A 15,848-nucleotide genomic window follows, 5' to 3' on the forward strand; every position below is an offset into this window, starting at 1 on the left:
AACAAGTTAATTATAAAGGATCAGATTTACATATCGGATCGCAAAGAGGGAATTTCATAACAGCCGTATACTTAAACTGTTGTGAGGGTCTTAAGATGCATCAGACGACGTTTGTTAAGGCCTATGCTATGCATCAAACTAACCTTCAAGTTGCTAGTGCAGAGCAAAAAGCAGCGCTCACTTGCCTACCACTGTTACTAAAGGCTTCAAATAAGTATCCAGTTTACAATAAATGGACAAACAATTCAAACCACCTCTTAACACTTCAGGGATAGGATCACAGCGCAGACACAATAACGACATCATTTAACCACAACTCTCAGTGGCCTGTATCATTCCATCACCGCAGCTGCGCGTTGTCTTTAAGGCAATCCGGGCACTTCGATCGTCTGTGGATGACATCATTGATATTGTCAATGGTGTAGCAGAGACGGGAGAGAGGGAGATTTCTGAGTACTTCTCCAGAAAAAAATAATTCGCAGTGCAGCAGACTTTGCAGCAAGAGTGGCTTTTTATTAGGGTCAACTGGAGATAAAGTGATGAGCCGTCAAAAGCCGCGTCCGTCTTTCGCTGTCCATGGTCCTGTTTGAGTAGCGACGACCCCTTTCAACATCACCGTAGCCGCGTCCCCGAGGATCTTGGCATTATCGGGTGAGGAGGGAATTGTGTGTCTGAGATGGGGGTCGTATAGGTTTGGTGATTGCAGCTGGCTGGTGAAGGAATTAAACTGATTCTGAATGGGGCAGTCATAAATTCTCCTAAGGGTCCCAACTCAGGGGTGCGGTTACTCTGCAAATTCTGACAACAGACAAGCAGCTTGATCGTCATAATCTTTGTGTTTTTTTTTTCATTAGCTTACATAGCTTGTATTTCGTAATCTGCCCTTTTCTCGATCAAACATATCCCTTCTGCCCCAAAGCTCTTCTATGAAAGGTGACGTTGTGCCTAGCATGATAATCAAACCTGGCAACAATAGTGGGACTCGATTTTATAACAGCAGCCTGATTCCTGTAGTAGGCTGTGTGACCTAGCCTGGACGGCCAGTCACGAGCTCTGTCCTAATCATGACAATACATAAGGGTTTAGAAACACTGGTAGGGCTATTATACACTCATGAGCATTCAAGTGTATATTCACACAGGACAGGTATATAGCTCCATATATTTGGAAATATCTCGTTATATGACTCATTTTACCTTAAAACATTTTCATACGGAGAGAATGTAAATTAGTCTGATCTCACATTACAGAATCTTTTTCTGAAAACTACCTTTTTCATCATTGATTGGATGAAAACTTTCAGAGAATTAAACACGATGTGTTTCATGTCACCAGGGACATTTGAATTGTGAGACTATGCAGATTGTTTGTATATTTACTTGTTTGCTTTGATGTGGGAGGGAGCGTGATAAATGTGGATCGGTTCAAAGTGGTGAATAAATTATTCCAGATTTATACCGTTTTCCCCTGCTCTAGTCATCTCCCTGTGCAGCTAATGTAGTTTATTGGTGGGGAAATCCATCTAGATTTCAAGTAAAGTTGAACTGAAACTCGTGTTCACATTTCCTCCTCACATTTGATCACACTGAGTCCCCCTGGTTACTTCTTCTCTTTTAATCCCCCCCCCCCCCATCCTCCCTTTTAGCTATAACTCCATCTTTTCTTTTGTCAGCTGCCTTGTGGATCACCCTCCCTTCGTCTCAGCTGGTAGTTCAGCCTGTTCTTCTGCTCCGTTGATTGCTGGTGTGATTGATGAAAGTTGTGTTTGTATGTGTGTTTGTTTCTTGACCCACCCAGTGGGTTGTGAAATCAGAAGCCATGGAGTTGAGGGTCGGGAACAAGTATCGTCTTGGGAGGAAGATAGGCAGCGGGTCCTTTGGAGATATATACCTGGGTAAGACTTCTTTTAGATGCTTTTGCTGTTGTTGTTTTGGATTACTAATGTGCCGTTTCTCACACATCACTGTAGTGAGTGGAGGTGTGTCCAGTAGTACCTGTGCAATAGATTTGTGAATATACCATATATTCCATAGGGATATATCAATGAGAGAATCCAATTAAATTGAACAATCATATTAAAGGGAACTGAATTGTATTGATGACAGGACATGGTGTTTCATGTGTGTCTGCCCGCCAGGTGCCAACATTGCCACCGGGGAGGAGGTAGCAATCAAGCTGGAGTGTGTGAAGACCAAGCACCCCCAGCTTCACATCGAGAGCAAGTTCTACAAGATGATGCAGGGAGGAGGTGAGGAGCAAGCATGTCATCCCCCTCCCTCCGCCTTCCTACCTGTCCTTCCTCTACCCGATCCTCCTTTCTTTCTCTCCTCTACCTGGTTCCCCCCCTCTTCTTTAGTTGGCATCCAATATGGTGAGGTGGAAGGAGAATACTTTAAAACAACCTGTATGTGTGTATATTTATGTATGTTTGTGTGTGTGTGTGAGCAGTGGGCATCCCTACCATCAAGTGGTGTGGAGCGGAGGGGGACTACAACGTGATGGTGATGGAGCTGCTGGGGCCCAGTCTGGAGGACCTCTTCAACTTCTGCTCCCGCAAGTTCAGCCTCAAGACCGTCCTGCTGCTGGCTGACCAGATGGTACGCAGACTCACCTGTGTGTGTGTGTGTGTGTGTGTGTGTGTGCACATGCTTCTGTTGAGCTTTGACATCACTGTTGATAACTGTGACATCATCTCTGAAGCTCTCTTCCTCTTCCTCCACCCCACCAGATCAGCAGGATTGAGTACATTCACTCCAAGAACTTCATCCACCGTGATGTGAAGCCGGACAACTTCCTGATGGGGCTGGGCAAGAAGGGCAACCTGGTCTACATCATCGACTTTGGCCTGGCCAAGAAGTACCGCGACGCCCGCACACACCAGCACATCCCCTACCGGGAGAACAAGAACCTGACCGGCACCGCCCGCTACGCCTCCATCAACACACACCTGGGCATTGGTAAAACTCATTGTCTGTGTGTGTGTTTGTGTGTTGTTCAACCCTTTCATTGGTAGTTGTGTCTTCACCAAGAGACATAGTCAATAGGTTGTATGTGATTGTGTATGTTGATCAGGACTTGATCCCCAGAAGGACTGCAGTAGTCCTCACACTAGTACTGACCCTCATCTCTCCTCCTCTCCTCTCCTCTGGTCTGCCCTCCTCTCCTTCTCTAAACTCCTGTCCTCCCTCTTCTACACCCCCTCCCCCCCAACGACCACCTTCCCACATACCCCCTCTGCCCTCCAGAGCAGTCAAGGCGTGACGACCTGGAGTCTCTGGGCTACGTCCTCATGTACTTCAACCTGGGCTCTCTGCCCTGGCAGGGCCTCAAGGCCGCCACCAAGAGGCAGAAGTACGAACGCATCAGCGAGAAGAAGATGTCCACGCCCATCGAGGTGCTCTGCAAGGGCTACTCCTGTGAGTAAATGGAAGGGAATGAGGGTTATCTTTTAGAAACAAAACTGAACCTTATTTTGTCCATGACCCACAACTTCTCCAAGTAGTAAGTACAGCACATTGTCTATGTTGAAAGATTGTGTTTGGTTGGTCCACTGCTGGTAGTGTGTGTCAGAGTATGTGAGTTCTTCCCCAGTTGTGTGACTCTCTATTTGTCTGTCCCCTCTTTCTCTTCCCTCTCTGTCTCTCAGCTGAGTTCTCCACCTACCTGAACTTCTGTCGCTCTCTACGGTTTGACGACAAGCCCGACTACTCGTACCTGCGGCAGCTCTTCAGGAACCTGTTCCACAGGCAGGGCTTCTCCTACGACTACGTCTTCGACTGGAACATGCTCAAGTTTGTGAGTCTTCCTTTTGAAGTTCTTGTTTATTCATCCCCCCAAATTGCTCGCTATAATCACATTAAGATCACCTTGGAAGTCTGGAATCCATGTTAATGTTTCTCTCTGCTTCAGGGGGCCAGTAGGACAGCCGAAGAAGGAGAGAGAGAGCGGAGGGAGGGAAAGGAGGGGGATGAGAGGATTGGAGGGGGCGGTCAGAGAGGGGGTGCAGCCCGAGCCCTGCCCCCAGGACCCAACCCCCCCGCAGCCAACAGAGTGAGGAACGGCCCAGAAGCTGCCGCCTCTAACCCCGCCTCCAGAGTGCAACAGTCAGGTGAGTCTTACAGAACAGGAAGGGACTGTTTTGGGGTTTTTCCGGAAGTCCTGGGGTTTGTTTGAATAAGACCCTTTCATTGACGATTTGACAACTGAGCATTCACAAGGTTGTGTGTGTACCCCGCCTGCACGTGTGTTTGTGTGTGTGTGTGTGTGTGTGTAGGTAACAGGTCCCCGCAGGCTGTGTCTCGTGCAGAACGAGAGAGGAAGGTGGCCATGAGGCTCCATCGTGGTGCCCCTGCCAATGTCTCCTCCTCTGATATCACTGCCCGCCTTGACCAGTCACGTATCGCCACATCACAGGTGGTCAGACTTGCTTAATAAACCATCCAAAACAACTATGACCACGATCTACTTCTTACACACAATGTTTGCTGATGCCTGTGTTCTTGCATTCCCCCCTCTCCCCCACCCCCTCTCCCCCCCCTTTACCTACTTTTTTTCAACCCCTCACCCACCTCCTCTTCCACTCCCTCCTCCTTTGCAGGTCAGTGTGCCATTTGAACACCTGGGGAAGTGAGCCTGTCCTGTCTGCTCTGCTGGATGCTCCTCACAGGTATGGACACACCTGAACACCACCCACACCACTCTGCACTTGCAAACCAACTCATGTCATAAGGGAGTCAGATGGCTGAGCGGTGAGGGAGTCGGGCTAGTAATCGGAAGGTTGCCGGATCGATTCCCCGCCCCGCCAAATGACGTTGTGTCCTTGGGCAAGGCACTTCACCCTACTTGCCTCGGGGGGAATGTCCCTGTACTTACTGTAAGTCGCTCTGGATAAGAGCGTCTGCTAAATGACTAAATGTAAATGTCTGCACATCTCTATGCCGTAGTACAGACATGTATCTGTGGTTAGTGACGTGGTGACACTGCAGTTTGTTTGTGTGCGAAAGATGTATAACAGATACACGTCTTTTTGTTTCAAATTTTCTTTCTAATCTGTTTTGTTTCGCAGCCTCTGCAGGGTATCCAATGAACCCTCAAGAACTTGAAACACTTGGATCGAAACATACAACGTGATTGAATGAAAGAGAAAGATACTAGAAGGAACAAAAGGGTTAGATGAAAGAAAGGAGTGAAAGTGTGAACGAGTGTGCCTGTCCAGTATCCTGTGTGTCCATTGCTATCCAGGGAGGGGTTAAAGAAAGGAAGAGAGGGAAAACTGAAGACTGAAGGACATACTCAAGTCAGAGCTTTGACCAGGCTTCTACTAATCACAGGCCACCACAAGGGCATGTGACTCCTTCTGACCGTGCCCTCCTTCACTCTCATTGACTGGTTACATGGTTGGTTTGACTAGCCAAGCTCTATCTATTATGAAGCTCAACAAACGTGCAAAAACAGCACCTGTAAGTGCAAAAAGGACTAAACTTTGATTATTCGAGCTGTTTACATAGCGGAGGTGTTGTTATTTTAGGCACATGTGTTGGTTTAAAGACGTGTCAGATGACTTTACAGAATCTGGGAGCTACTGTACTTAAAGTTAATGGTGATAGACTCTGTTTATTTTAAGCCAATAAGTAAAAATGTATAATGTATAATGATGATTCTGTACTAAACAGAATCATCATCAGTAGATACAGAGTTATTTCAAGTTGCAGTTGAGAATAATAGGTGTAGGACAAATGGAAAATGAGAAAAAAGGTGTGTGAAAAGGGGTAGAAGAAAAGTAAAGGTGGAGTTAAGTTATGGAAATGAAGTGACTGAATGTGAAAGACTTTATTCAACCAACCTGCCTGGCAGGGTGAGGTGGGGTTGTATCAGTGTCTTGTTATCTTGTCCTTAGTTTGTCATTCACTTGGTTTAAGTCACAGACTGGTGAATGTAAATTTTCCTAGTATTCTACATACTGATCAATGCTGTGCTGTAGTGGCCCAGATCATTTCTTCTCATAGTATCCGTCCTGTCCAATGTAGCTCCAGCTATTAGTGAAAGCAGAACCAAGTCTGGCCCTGTACAACTCAGTTTAGTTTGGCAGGGTTCAGTTCTGTGAAAGAAGCATGAGTCAACAAAGAACTACAACAGCAGGAAACTAAAGGATATAGAGAGATGGGCTATCACCCATACTCTCTCTTTCAGTGTTTGCTATTTTGCCTTTACTGGCAAAGTGACCAAGCCTTATCGTCCTTATTTAACACTATGGAAGATATAGCAGTGAGAAGCAGATGCAGAGTGGTTTGAGTTAAACAAGTTGAACACCAAAACAGTTTTACAAATATGGTGTAAATATAGAATGCATTTGTGTTGAAAGCCAACCTGTACTAGGTCCATGATGTGGGTGTTAGGGGTGCTGTGTAAGCCTCTGGAGGTTTAGTGGTGGAGCTGGTTTATGGGTAGATTGTTATATATGGATCTAATTGGTGGGATATGGCTGTGTACTGTATGCACTTGTATATTTCTTTACCATGCTTCGAAAGGATACTTGTGTATATTTTATGAATCAATAAAAATATGCACAACTTATAATGTCCCATTGTTGTGTTGAGAGTGTGTGTACGAAATTACGTTTATTGAGAAATAGTGAGATTGTGATGGAAAAAGGTGAACTTTCTCATCAGGCATGCGCACTGTACGGTCCCTTATACTTCCTGGTCGTCAGTGCTCCTTGCCTGCGATTGGTGGAAACAACACTAGGCTACATGTCATTCGGCTAAAACCACGAAATGGCCCGAGCGAGTTGAGCTACTGTAATCCGAGGGGATTGCGTTTGTGTGGCAATTGGCAAAGAGCCGACACACGGAGGGGAGAGAAAGGAATGACATTTTGCTCTCCTTTGAAAAACAGATATTTTATATGTATGGGTTGATAAAACTGTTCATAATGGAATGGAAAAGACACATCAATCCAAAAAATGATATTCAAACTTTCGAAGTGAGATTTGTTTAACGGGATTGAACTCCTGAATTCAGGCGCAGAGATTTCCAGTCAAACCGACGCACTGGGAGTTAAACATGGATGGTCGTGAACCAACGGCAGTTTTGAGGAATTAAGGCCGTTTCTGTTTTATTTGTGGTGTTGGATTGCTCTATCCAACGTAGGTGTGTTTTGGACACATCGACAGATTCAAGGTGAGAGGATCAAAAAGTGCGCATGAGTGAACAACTGTGTGGACAGTGGGCACTTCAAATGAGCCAGCAACACACTAGAAGTACTATCTAAATGATATATCAGAAAATAGCCATGTCACAATTTTATTTGAAACATTTTCTAACAGTCCATTTATTTACGTAATTTCTGTTTTCTAGATATCTCTCTGATTCCAGTTTACTTGACCTATCAACATCAAGGTAAATTAAATTGTTGTTATCGTTTGGAATCAGAGTCTCTATCATGCTCTAGAGATATAACACTCATAATGGTAATTGTGTTATAGGTGGATGAACTTCCATATCATGATATGAGTTTTGCCAACCATATAAACTCATCTCTGCTGGCTACACATCACTTTATAATGATGACCAACACATACTGCCTTTTTTTTTCCTCAACTGCTGCTTTACATGGCCCCTCCCCTTTTACACACACCTTTTATTCTGCAGCCACATCATTCCAGAGTGTGTGTGCATGTATGTCTGTGTGTGTGTTACATACTGCCCTTTTGCCTTTTTATGAAACATGTTTATGTGTGTATGTGCGTGTTTGTGTATGTCAACACCCTGATGCATTCAGTCCTATTCTGCATGTCATTGTACTGATCACCTGCAAACTAATATACACGTAACCCCTGTCAGACACAGGTATTACTGGCATCTAATAAAAGAGATTATATTACACAGTCCACACAGTCTGTAGAAAACAGCATCCATTCAAATAATTCCATCCATCACCAAATCATTTAATTGGATGTGTGTTGTGCATGTTTGTGTGTTTTAATTATTTCTGCCAGCCTAGTCTGAGCTATCTGTGCGATGTGTTAATATGACTTATGGTTGCTACGCAGAGGCAGCTGAGCCATAACAGGTCAATGTGAGCTTGTCCTCTCTCTCTCTCTCTCTCTCTCTCTCTCTCTCTGTCTGTCTTTGTCTCCCTCTCTTTTTCTTTCTCTTTCTATCTCATACTCTATAATTTTATTTTATAACAAATGGTACAATGAATCAAAGCAAGTTAATTATAGCAGATGAATCTGTGTGTGTGTGTGTGCTGTTATTTTCCCAGTCTCCTTCAGTAATGTCAAGGGCTCTTCTGAGCTCTTTCTGGCTTCATGTAGGTCTGTCAACAACAACAATCATCCCTCCTGCAGTATGGCATTCTAACTGATCCCACCGTGACACGACTAGCATTACAGAAACGTGCTGTTCTTTCTCCTTTGCTCTGCTTATTTGTCTTTGAATAGAGTATGACATGTATATGAAGTCAGGGAAATAAGCAATGGAAGAGGGACCTACATATGCGGACAGACATATACAAAGACATATTTCTCTTATCTATGCGCTCATACAGCACAGATTAGATGATCAGTATATATGGTGGATGATTTACTGTTGAGTCCTCTTCCTGATCAATGACGTTAAGAGATATGTATCATGAGGAGCTTTGAGCATAAGGCTGCTCTCATTCTCTCTCTCTCTCTCTCTCTCTCTCTCTCTCTCTCTCTCTCTCTCTCTCTCTCTCTCTCTCTCTCTCTCTCTCTCTCTCTCTCCAGATGAGCCAGCTGTGGAAACGAGACGTGCCCCTCACAGAGCCCCTGGGTGTGGCCCCCAGCCCCCTCCCCACTGCGGCCCCCCTAGGACCCAACATCTCCTGGTTCCCTGAGGCCCCCCTGCTCACCCCAGACCAGCCCATCTTCCTCATGAGCACCGCGGCCCAGGCTGTGTCTGGGTTCTTTGTCTGGACAGCCCTGCTGTTCACCTGTCACCAGGTAATACGCTGCACCATTGGACGATATGGTACATGTTCCAGCTAATATAACATTTAACTACCGACACATACACCAGGTCAATATCAATAACAAAGTCAAAGTAATACCAAGTAATACACAGAATGGGAGGCTGAACTCAAATACTTTTGTGTTCTGTTGTTAACGACACATGAACCAAATGCTGTCTCTGTTGAGGTGTCAGACATCAGAGATTCTCAGTGTGTTAGTCAGAAGGAGTCTAGTCACCAAGGCCGGTCTCACTGTGAGTGTAACATGAGACAAGGTCCAGGTGAGGTGACGATGCAACAACACACAGCAGCTCCCTCATAGAGAAAAGGTTGCCTGGCAACAGCACACGCTCTCAGTTGAGCATAAACACATCATTGTACACACACAAACACATCACCAACTTTCTGGACTACTCTATTGTACCATAAGATTCATGGTCAGGTGGTGGCTATTTGTTTTGCTGGAGGAACTGAACCCAGGATAGTGATGATGATGATTCAGAACTCACAGTCTAGTGTGTTCTTCCGGTGATGCTGGTGCTACAGGAAAGACTGTTGCTTTTGTGTTGTGGAATGGAAAATCAATAGAAATGTGTACCTTCCCTTCAGATGGATCAATAAATGCCCCCTGCTTCTCACCCCCTCCCAGATCTACATGCACCTGCGTTTCTACAGCTCTCCTAACGAGCAGAGACACATCGTCAGGATCCTCTTCATCGTGCCCATCTACGCCTTCGACTCCTGGCTCAGCCTCCTCTTCTTCACCAACGACCAGTACTACGTCTACTTTGACACTGTCAGGGACTGTTATGAGGGTGAGGAGAGATGGGGGAGGAGAATTGTTGGAGGGGGGGGGGGGGGGGTCCTGTCTTCTTTTTGTCCGCCCACTCTCTCCCTTCTCTTTTTCTCTCTCTTTCTTGCCATCTATCTATTTCTTTCTCTCTCTTTCTTTCTCTCTCTTTCTCTCTCTCTCTCTCTCTCTCTCTCTCTCTCTCTCTCTCTCTCTCTCTCGTCTCTCTCTCTCTCTCTCTCTCTCTCTCTCTCTCTCTCTCTCTCTCTCTCTCTCTCTCTCTCTCTCTCTCTCTCTCTCTCTCTCTCTCTCTCTCTCTCTCTTGTTATTTTCAGCCAAGACTACATCTTTGCAAAGTGGGAACCTGTTGCATAGCAACCCTGCTCTGCTTTCCTAATGATGTGCTCTCTACCAAACTTACTGGAGAGTAAACTGATTTATAAACTAACTGACTCTGGGCTCAACCTAGCTTCGACTGGCTGTGTTGGCATGGCAACAGCAGCCACCCTGTAGGGTCCCAGAGGAAGTGAAGAACAGCTCTGACATAAACATACACACACACACAGGCGCTGCCAGCTGAATTGGACAGAGGACTGAGCACTGGTGTGTGAGATATGCTGTTATTGTGATGGATAGTGACTGTGTTGAGCTGAATTGGTAAAGATTTCGCAAGGGATTAGGAGAGAGAGATGGTGTTAGAATGAGAGAGAAATGATGAGTGAGAGAGAGATAGTGAGAAAGTGAGAGAGAGAGGACAGAGGGACTAATGCCAGTGCTGCAGCTTGGATCTGGTTGAAACATGGGAACACAGTCTGTTCTCCCGGGCATCAGGACTAAATATAGACAGACATGCACACACTGCAGTCCCATACTTGACTGATGTACTGCACACCAGCACCCCTTCACAGAACTGCTGAGCAGCTGAGAGCAGTACTGTGAGGGTCATAGATTTTGCTGTATAGACAAACACACACACACACTATACTCCAAAACACACAGCCATGACACACACAGAGGTAGACACACACCCTCTGCAAAGTCACTATGCCACTTGCCACTGTATGGATCCCCTTGTATAGACATGACATTTCACACACCACCCACAGGCCCAGGGACATGAATCTGCTCTCACAGCTGCTGTCCCACTTTGTCTGTGTGTGCGTGTATGTGTGGGAGAGAGAGAGAGACAGAGAGAGAGAGAGAGAGAGAGAGAGAGAGAGAGAGCGAGAGAGAGAGAGAGAGAGAGAGAGAGAGAGAGAGAGAGAGAGAGAGAGAGAGAGAGAGAGAGGGAGAGAGAGAGAGAGAGAGAGAGAGAGAGAGAGAGAGAGAGAGAGAGAAAAATGAGAGCAGCCTTATGCTCAAAGTTCCTCATGATACATATCTCTTAACATCATAGATCTGGAATTTGGATAATCAGGTACAAAACAATGTTTATCTGTCTGATATCATTTTCAAACAACAGATCTACTGTAAACAGGAAATTGAGTGCTCTTCTGTGGGTGTGTCATCACCCTACACAGGAAGTCAGTCTTGTGCACTGTGGGTGGTCGGGTTATGTGGTCTGGTTTTATGCTGCTTTTAAGTGTTTTTTTCCAAAGTATGACATTAGTTTGATTCACAGACTGTCAGATCTTTGGAATTCCATAATACATTTAGAAAATGGAAATGTAACAATTGTGTCTGTCATAGGTTCTTACTGTTTAAAATATTCCACCATTTGTATTATTTTCCAAAAAAACACTTTGAAATGTACAGTTCAAAGGTTTTCTTATAGTGAAGATAATATTTTATGATGAAACTCTTTCCATTTTGGGTTTATGCAGCATCCTTTCCTTTCACACATGTTTTAAATGGTGTGTGTATGTGTGTGTGTGTGTGTGTGTGTGTATATGTGTGCTCCTCCACAGCATTTGTGATCTACAACTTCCTCAGCCTGTGCTATGAGTACCTGGGAGGAGAGAGTGCCATCATGGCTGAGATCAGAGGGAAGCCTATCGAGTAGGTCTTGCACACTGTTAACTGTGTGTGTTTTGCACTTTGGAGTTTGTTTGTATGTGTGTCTGTTAAGTTACTTGTCTTATGTGACCTCTACCCCTCCCTCCTCCCAGGTCTAGTTGTGTGTACGGGACGTGCTGCCTGTGGGGACGGAGCTACAGTATCGGCTTCCTACGTTTCTGCAAGCAGGCAACGCTGCAATTCTGCGTAGTCAAACCCCTTATGGCCGCCATCACTGTCCTCCTGCAGGCCTTCGGGAAGTACCGTGACGGAGACTTCAAGTACGTTTACACACTTTTGTTACTTATGTTAGTAAGTTTAAAAGAAAATATAAATCCGTCGCCAAAACTACATTTTAATAATGCCCGAGCATTATTTAGCCTAATTCCTCTCATGATTGATTATGTAAAACATATATATGTATAACACCAATATCCATTACTGTGAGCCATGCTACCCACTGTCCATCCTCACTGATGCAGTTCTACCTCGCTGTGTCAACACCTGTATGTCTGTGGCTCTCCTCAGTGTGGCCGGTGGGTACCTGTACGTGACCATCGTTTACAACATCTCAGTCAGCCTGTCTCTCTACGCCCTGTTCCTGTTCTACTTCGCTACCAAAGACCTGCTCAGCCCCTACAGTCCCATGCTCAAGTTCCTCATGGTCAAGTCGGTCATCTTCCTCTCCTTCTGGCAGGGTGAGACACACTTGCTAGCTCTTGCGCATGATGTGTGACGCCAGACGGACACTGTGCAGCCTCTTTATATAGGGAAACAAATCAGTCTGGCTGGTTCTTCTCCGCTCTGATGCCGTACCTGTGTGTGTTCGGTCAGGCATGCTGCTGGCCATCCTGGAGAAGTGTGGGGCCATCCCCAAGATCAGCTCAGCCCAGGTGACGGTGGGCGAGGGGACCGTGGCCGCAGGCTACCAGAACTTCATCATCTGCATCGAGATGTTCTTTGCTTCGCTCGCCCTGAGACACGCCTTCACCTACACGGTCTACATGGACAAGAGGCTGGATGCACAAGGTAAGGAGAGGTGGAGGGAAAGTTGGGTGTTGGAAGAAAAGGGGACGAATGGGGGGATTGGGAGAAGGGGGAGGGGGGGGGGTGAAGTGGGTTGGATAAAGATGGTGATGGGGAGAGGTGGAGGAGTGGAGTGGTCATTTTCACTGGGAGAAGTGGAGACAGAGCTCCATTTCCTTTAGAACTAGATATACATACTTCCCAAAGTTATGAAGAATATGAAGTATTTGGAACATGAAAATGCACAAATATTGGCAATATTCAAAATATTTCACATCGTCCTGTACACTTCCTTACAAACAATTTCATTTTTTCCTCCCTCTTTACCTTTATGCTGTTGGAATCCTCTCATTGTACAAAATCTCATGCATCCTACTTGCTTTGTATCTCTCCCTTTATCTCTTACTCTTTCCCTTTCTCTCTCTGCTGCACTCTAAAGGACCTATTCCTACCTATGGAGAGGATGGTAGGTCCACCTCGGATTCTCTTCTCTCTAGATGGAGCCTGATTTGTCTCTTTATTGTATTCTCGTTTCTGCTCCCTGCCTTTGTCTGGTTCTGTGTCTATGTGTTTATATCTTGTTAACAAACCTGTCATCCATCAGTTAATTAAGTTTTTAGTTTGAGTTTAGTTAGTCTGTTTTAAAGGATTTCCTGCAGTCATACCTTTTGAGTTGCTCATTTACTATTTGGTGTGTTGTTTAATGCTGCTTGGTCTATAGCTCTTAAATGCTGTATCCTCTTGATCTCTCCTCCCTCCTCTACTTCCTCTTCTCCCCCTACTTCCACCCCTCTCTCCCCCAGGTCGCTGCGCCCCCATGAAGAGCATCTCCAGCAGCCTGAAGGAGACCATGAACCCGGGAGACATGGTCCAGGATGCCATCCATAACTTCTCCCCGGCCTACCAGCAGTACACCCAGCAAGCCACTCTGGAGCAGGGTGCGGCCCCGCCCATATCTCGCACCCAGAGTACACTCAGTGGCCGAGGGGATACGGAGAAGACCCAGCTGCTCAGCTCAGATGATGAGTTCTAGAGAGCACTAGACACATGTTACCGCTCTCATTCATCCATAAATACACACAGAAGTGCACAAACATACGCACCCAGGTATGCACACAAGTACACACAAATACATATATACACTTGTCAACATGCATAATGTTTACACTTGTCTAGGAACTCATGAGAACTTGTGCTTGCTGTCTAGTTTGAGGCCATAGTCATAGGGACTTTTCATAGGGATTTTCTGAGGTGGAACTCTACATTTTCAGGTCTTGAGAGCATTTCTGCTATCATCCCCAGGAAAATATATTTTTTAAATCCTAAATAAATAAAGTCCTTCTGTATCTCAGGATGGTATTTAATCTCAAATTCAAGTTTGCAGCTTGTCTGACGCTTGCCTAACCCCCTTCAGATTTCCATGGCAGCAGTGTTTACAGTTTGAAGCAAAGGGACGATATGAAGGAGAAGTAGGAAGAGAGAGATGCAAAAGGGAGGAGGAGAAAGAGGGAATGAGTGGTTCAGTAGGGCGAGGCACTAGTAGAGCATCTGCGTGGATGGTGTTGTTGTTGTTGTCTGTGATTCATCGAGGGCAACTGAAGGCTGGGTGGGGGAGGGGAGGGCGGGTTTATGAGTGGAGTGGTGGATAGACCGCACTTGATCAGATTATAGATTAAGAGAAATCTGCCCATAGGGTGCAAGTGGGAGGGCGAGCAACACAGTAGTCTGGATTATGCCAGTGTAATTGGGGCATCATTTGTATGGTAGGGTTTAGAACTAGCTCCGGAGTTTGTCTCTCTTTGTGGAGCAAACCTCCACTGGAGGACTATTGAGGTTAGCTATAGAGGGGACAAGACCCTAGTCCTCTATGAACACAGCTCCTTCTAGAAAGGAATATAGGTCTCTTCTGTTTTGGATACATTTGGTCTGGAGGAAACTGTAGTTTGAAACAAGTTTATTTCTGGTATATTTCACAATCACTCAGGTTATGCCTGGGATTATATCATAGATAACACGTTTTTTGGGGGAGTAACATGCTATGTAATGGCTCCAGAGATTCAGTCTTGACTAAATTAGGAGAACTAGTTAATGTGTGGATAGCTTCGATTTTAAGTCATTTATGTGAGTCAATCTGTCCTTACACTGCAACGGTGAGTCATTGCATGCCACGCTCTATCCCACCACCAGAGAGCAACCATGAACGTCAGCCAGGATTTGAACACACCCACACACACAGTTGTCTTTATCAAACCAGACATGCTTGTACCAAGTCTGTAGATGGAATGCATTGTCTCAACACAGTCTTTACTCCCATCCTTCTAGATGTTTCCTGTACAGTACAGAGGCTGCTTGAGTTAAAGCCTGTCTTCACCTTATTCAGTCAGAGCAAATCAGCTGCTTTTACACATATATTCTGGGTGCTTCATTAAGACCTCAACACTTTTCCACTCCAGCATATAGCTGTTCTCTCTCATCCTGAATCATAGTCTGGGATGTTGCTTCAAGATTCTCTGAGTTTCATTATGAGGTCACAGTGCTAAAAACCTTTGGATTTTGTGGTCTTCTCCTTTGTTCACTCTCTTCAGGATGTACATTTATTTTATTACTAGATGTACATGTCCACTAAGGACTGAGAAAGTTGTAAATATGGTTTTACATCATACAGACATCTTAAGTAATATTGATATAATTGAACTGATGCAATACGGCTTAGTTTTGTACTGCAGTTCAATGAAAACTGTATTTTTTTATTTTGACAAAGTTCTTTGTTCCAGCTCAATGTATTTTGTTATAAAGCTTCTCTCATTATGCTTCTATTTGACTTCAAAATGATGTTCAAACAAATACATATACAGATGAAGAAAATAAATACATTTAGTTTTGTTCTGATGTTGTCTCCCTTCATTGTTTTCAGGTTATTGTGGGGGGTTTAGGGAACTACATTTTATTGTGGCCTTATGACCAGTGTTACTGCTGCACCAGTAAAACTAGGAAAATAAATTGATAGGGAGGAAAAACTGAGCTGGGTTTCTAGTCTGCTGACTAACAATGCATTTACTGA

The 15,848-nt window shown here is 45.0% G+C and overlaps 2 protein-coding genes across 2 annotated transcripts; both read left to right on the plus strand.

Moving 5' to 3' along the window:
• The first annotated feature begins 407 nt into the window (after nucleotides 1-407).
• On the plus strand, nucleotides 408-6,573 carry csnk1e (casein kinase 1, epsilon). The gene is made up of 11 exons (XM_047031637.1): nucleotides 408-651; nucleotides 1,798-1,894; nucleotides 2,138-2,248; nucleotides 2,449-2,597; nucleotides 2,729-2,957; nucleotides 3,246-3,416; nucleotides 3,647-3,795; nucleotides 3,910-4,108; nucleotides 4,274-4,413; nucleotides 4,598-4,666; nucleotides 5,066-6,573. The coding sequence occupies exons 2-10, from the start codon at nucleotides 1,819-1,821 to the stop codon at nucleotides 4,628-4,630; spliced, it is 1,257 nt and encodes a 418-aa protein (XP_046887593.1). The 5' UTR covers nucleotides 408-651; nucleotides 1,798-1,818; the 3' UTR covers nucleotides 4,631-4,666; nucleotides 5,066-6,573.
• Nucleotides 6,574-6,748: 175 nt separating this feature from the next.
• Nucleotides 6,749-15,676, plus strand: tmem184ba (transmembrane protein 184ba). The gene is made up of 9 exons (XM_047031638.1): nucleotides 6,749-7,178; nucleotides 7,356-7,397; nucleotides 8,753-8,968; nucleotides 9,626-9,791; nucleotides 11,674-11,764; nucleotides 11,875-12,042; nucleotides 12,290-12,459; nucleotides 12,596-12,790; nucleotides 13,591-15,676. The coding sequence occupies exons 3-9, from the start codon at nucleotides 8,753-8,755 to the stop codon at nucleotides 13,818-13,820; spliced, it is 1,236 nt and encodes a 411-aa protein (XP_046887594.1). The 5' UTR covers nucleotides 6,749-7,178; nucleotides 7,356-7,397; the 3' UTR covers nucleotides 13,821-15,676.
• Nucleotides 15,677-15,848: the final 172 nt, after the last annotated feature.

Source organism: Hypomesus transpacificus, chromosome 13 (genome assembly GCF_021917145.1).
Source record: "Hypomesus transpacificus isolate Combined female chromosome 13, fHypTra1, whole genome shotgun sequence".
Lineage (NCBI taxonomy): Eukaryota > Metazoa > Chordata > Actinopteri > Osmeriformes > Osmeridae > Hypomesus > Hypomesus transpacificus.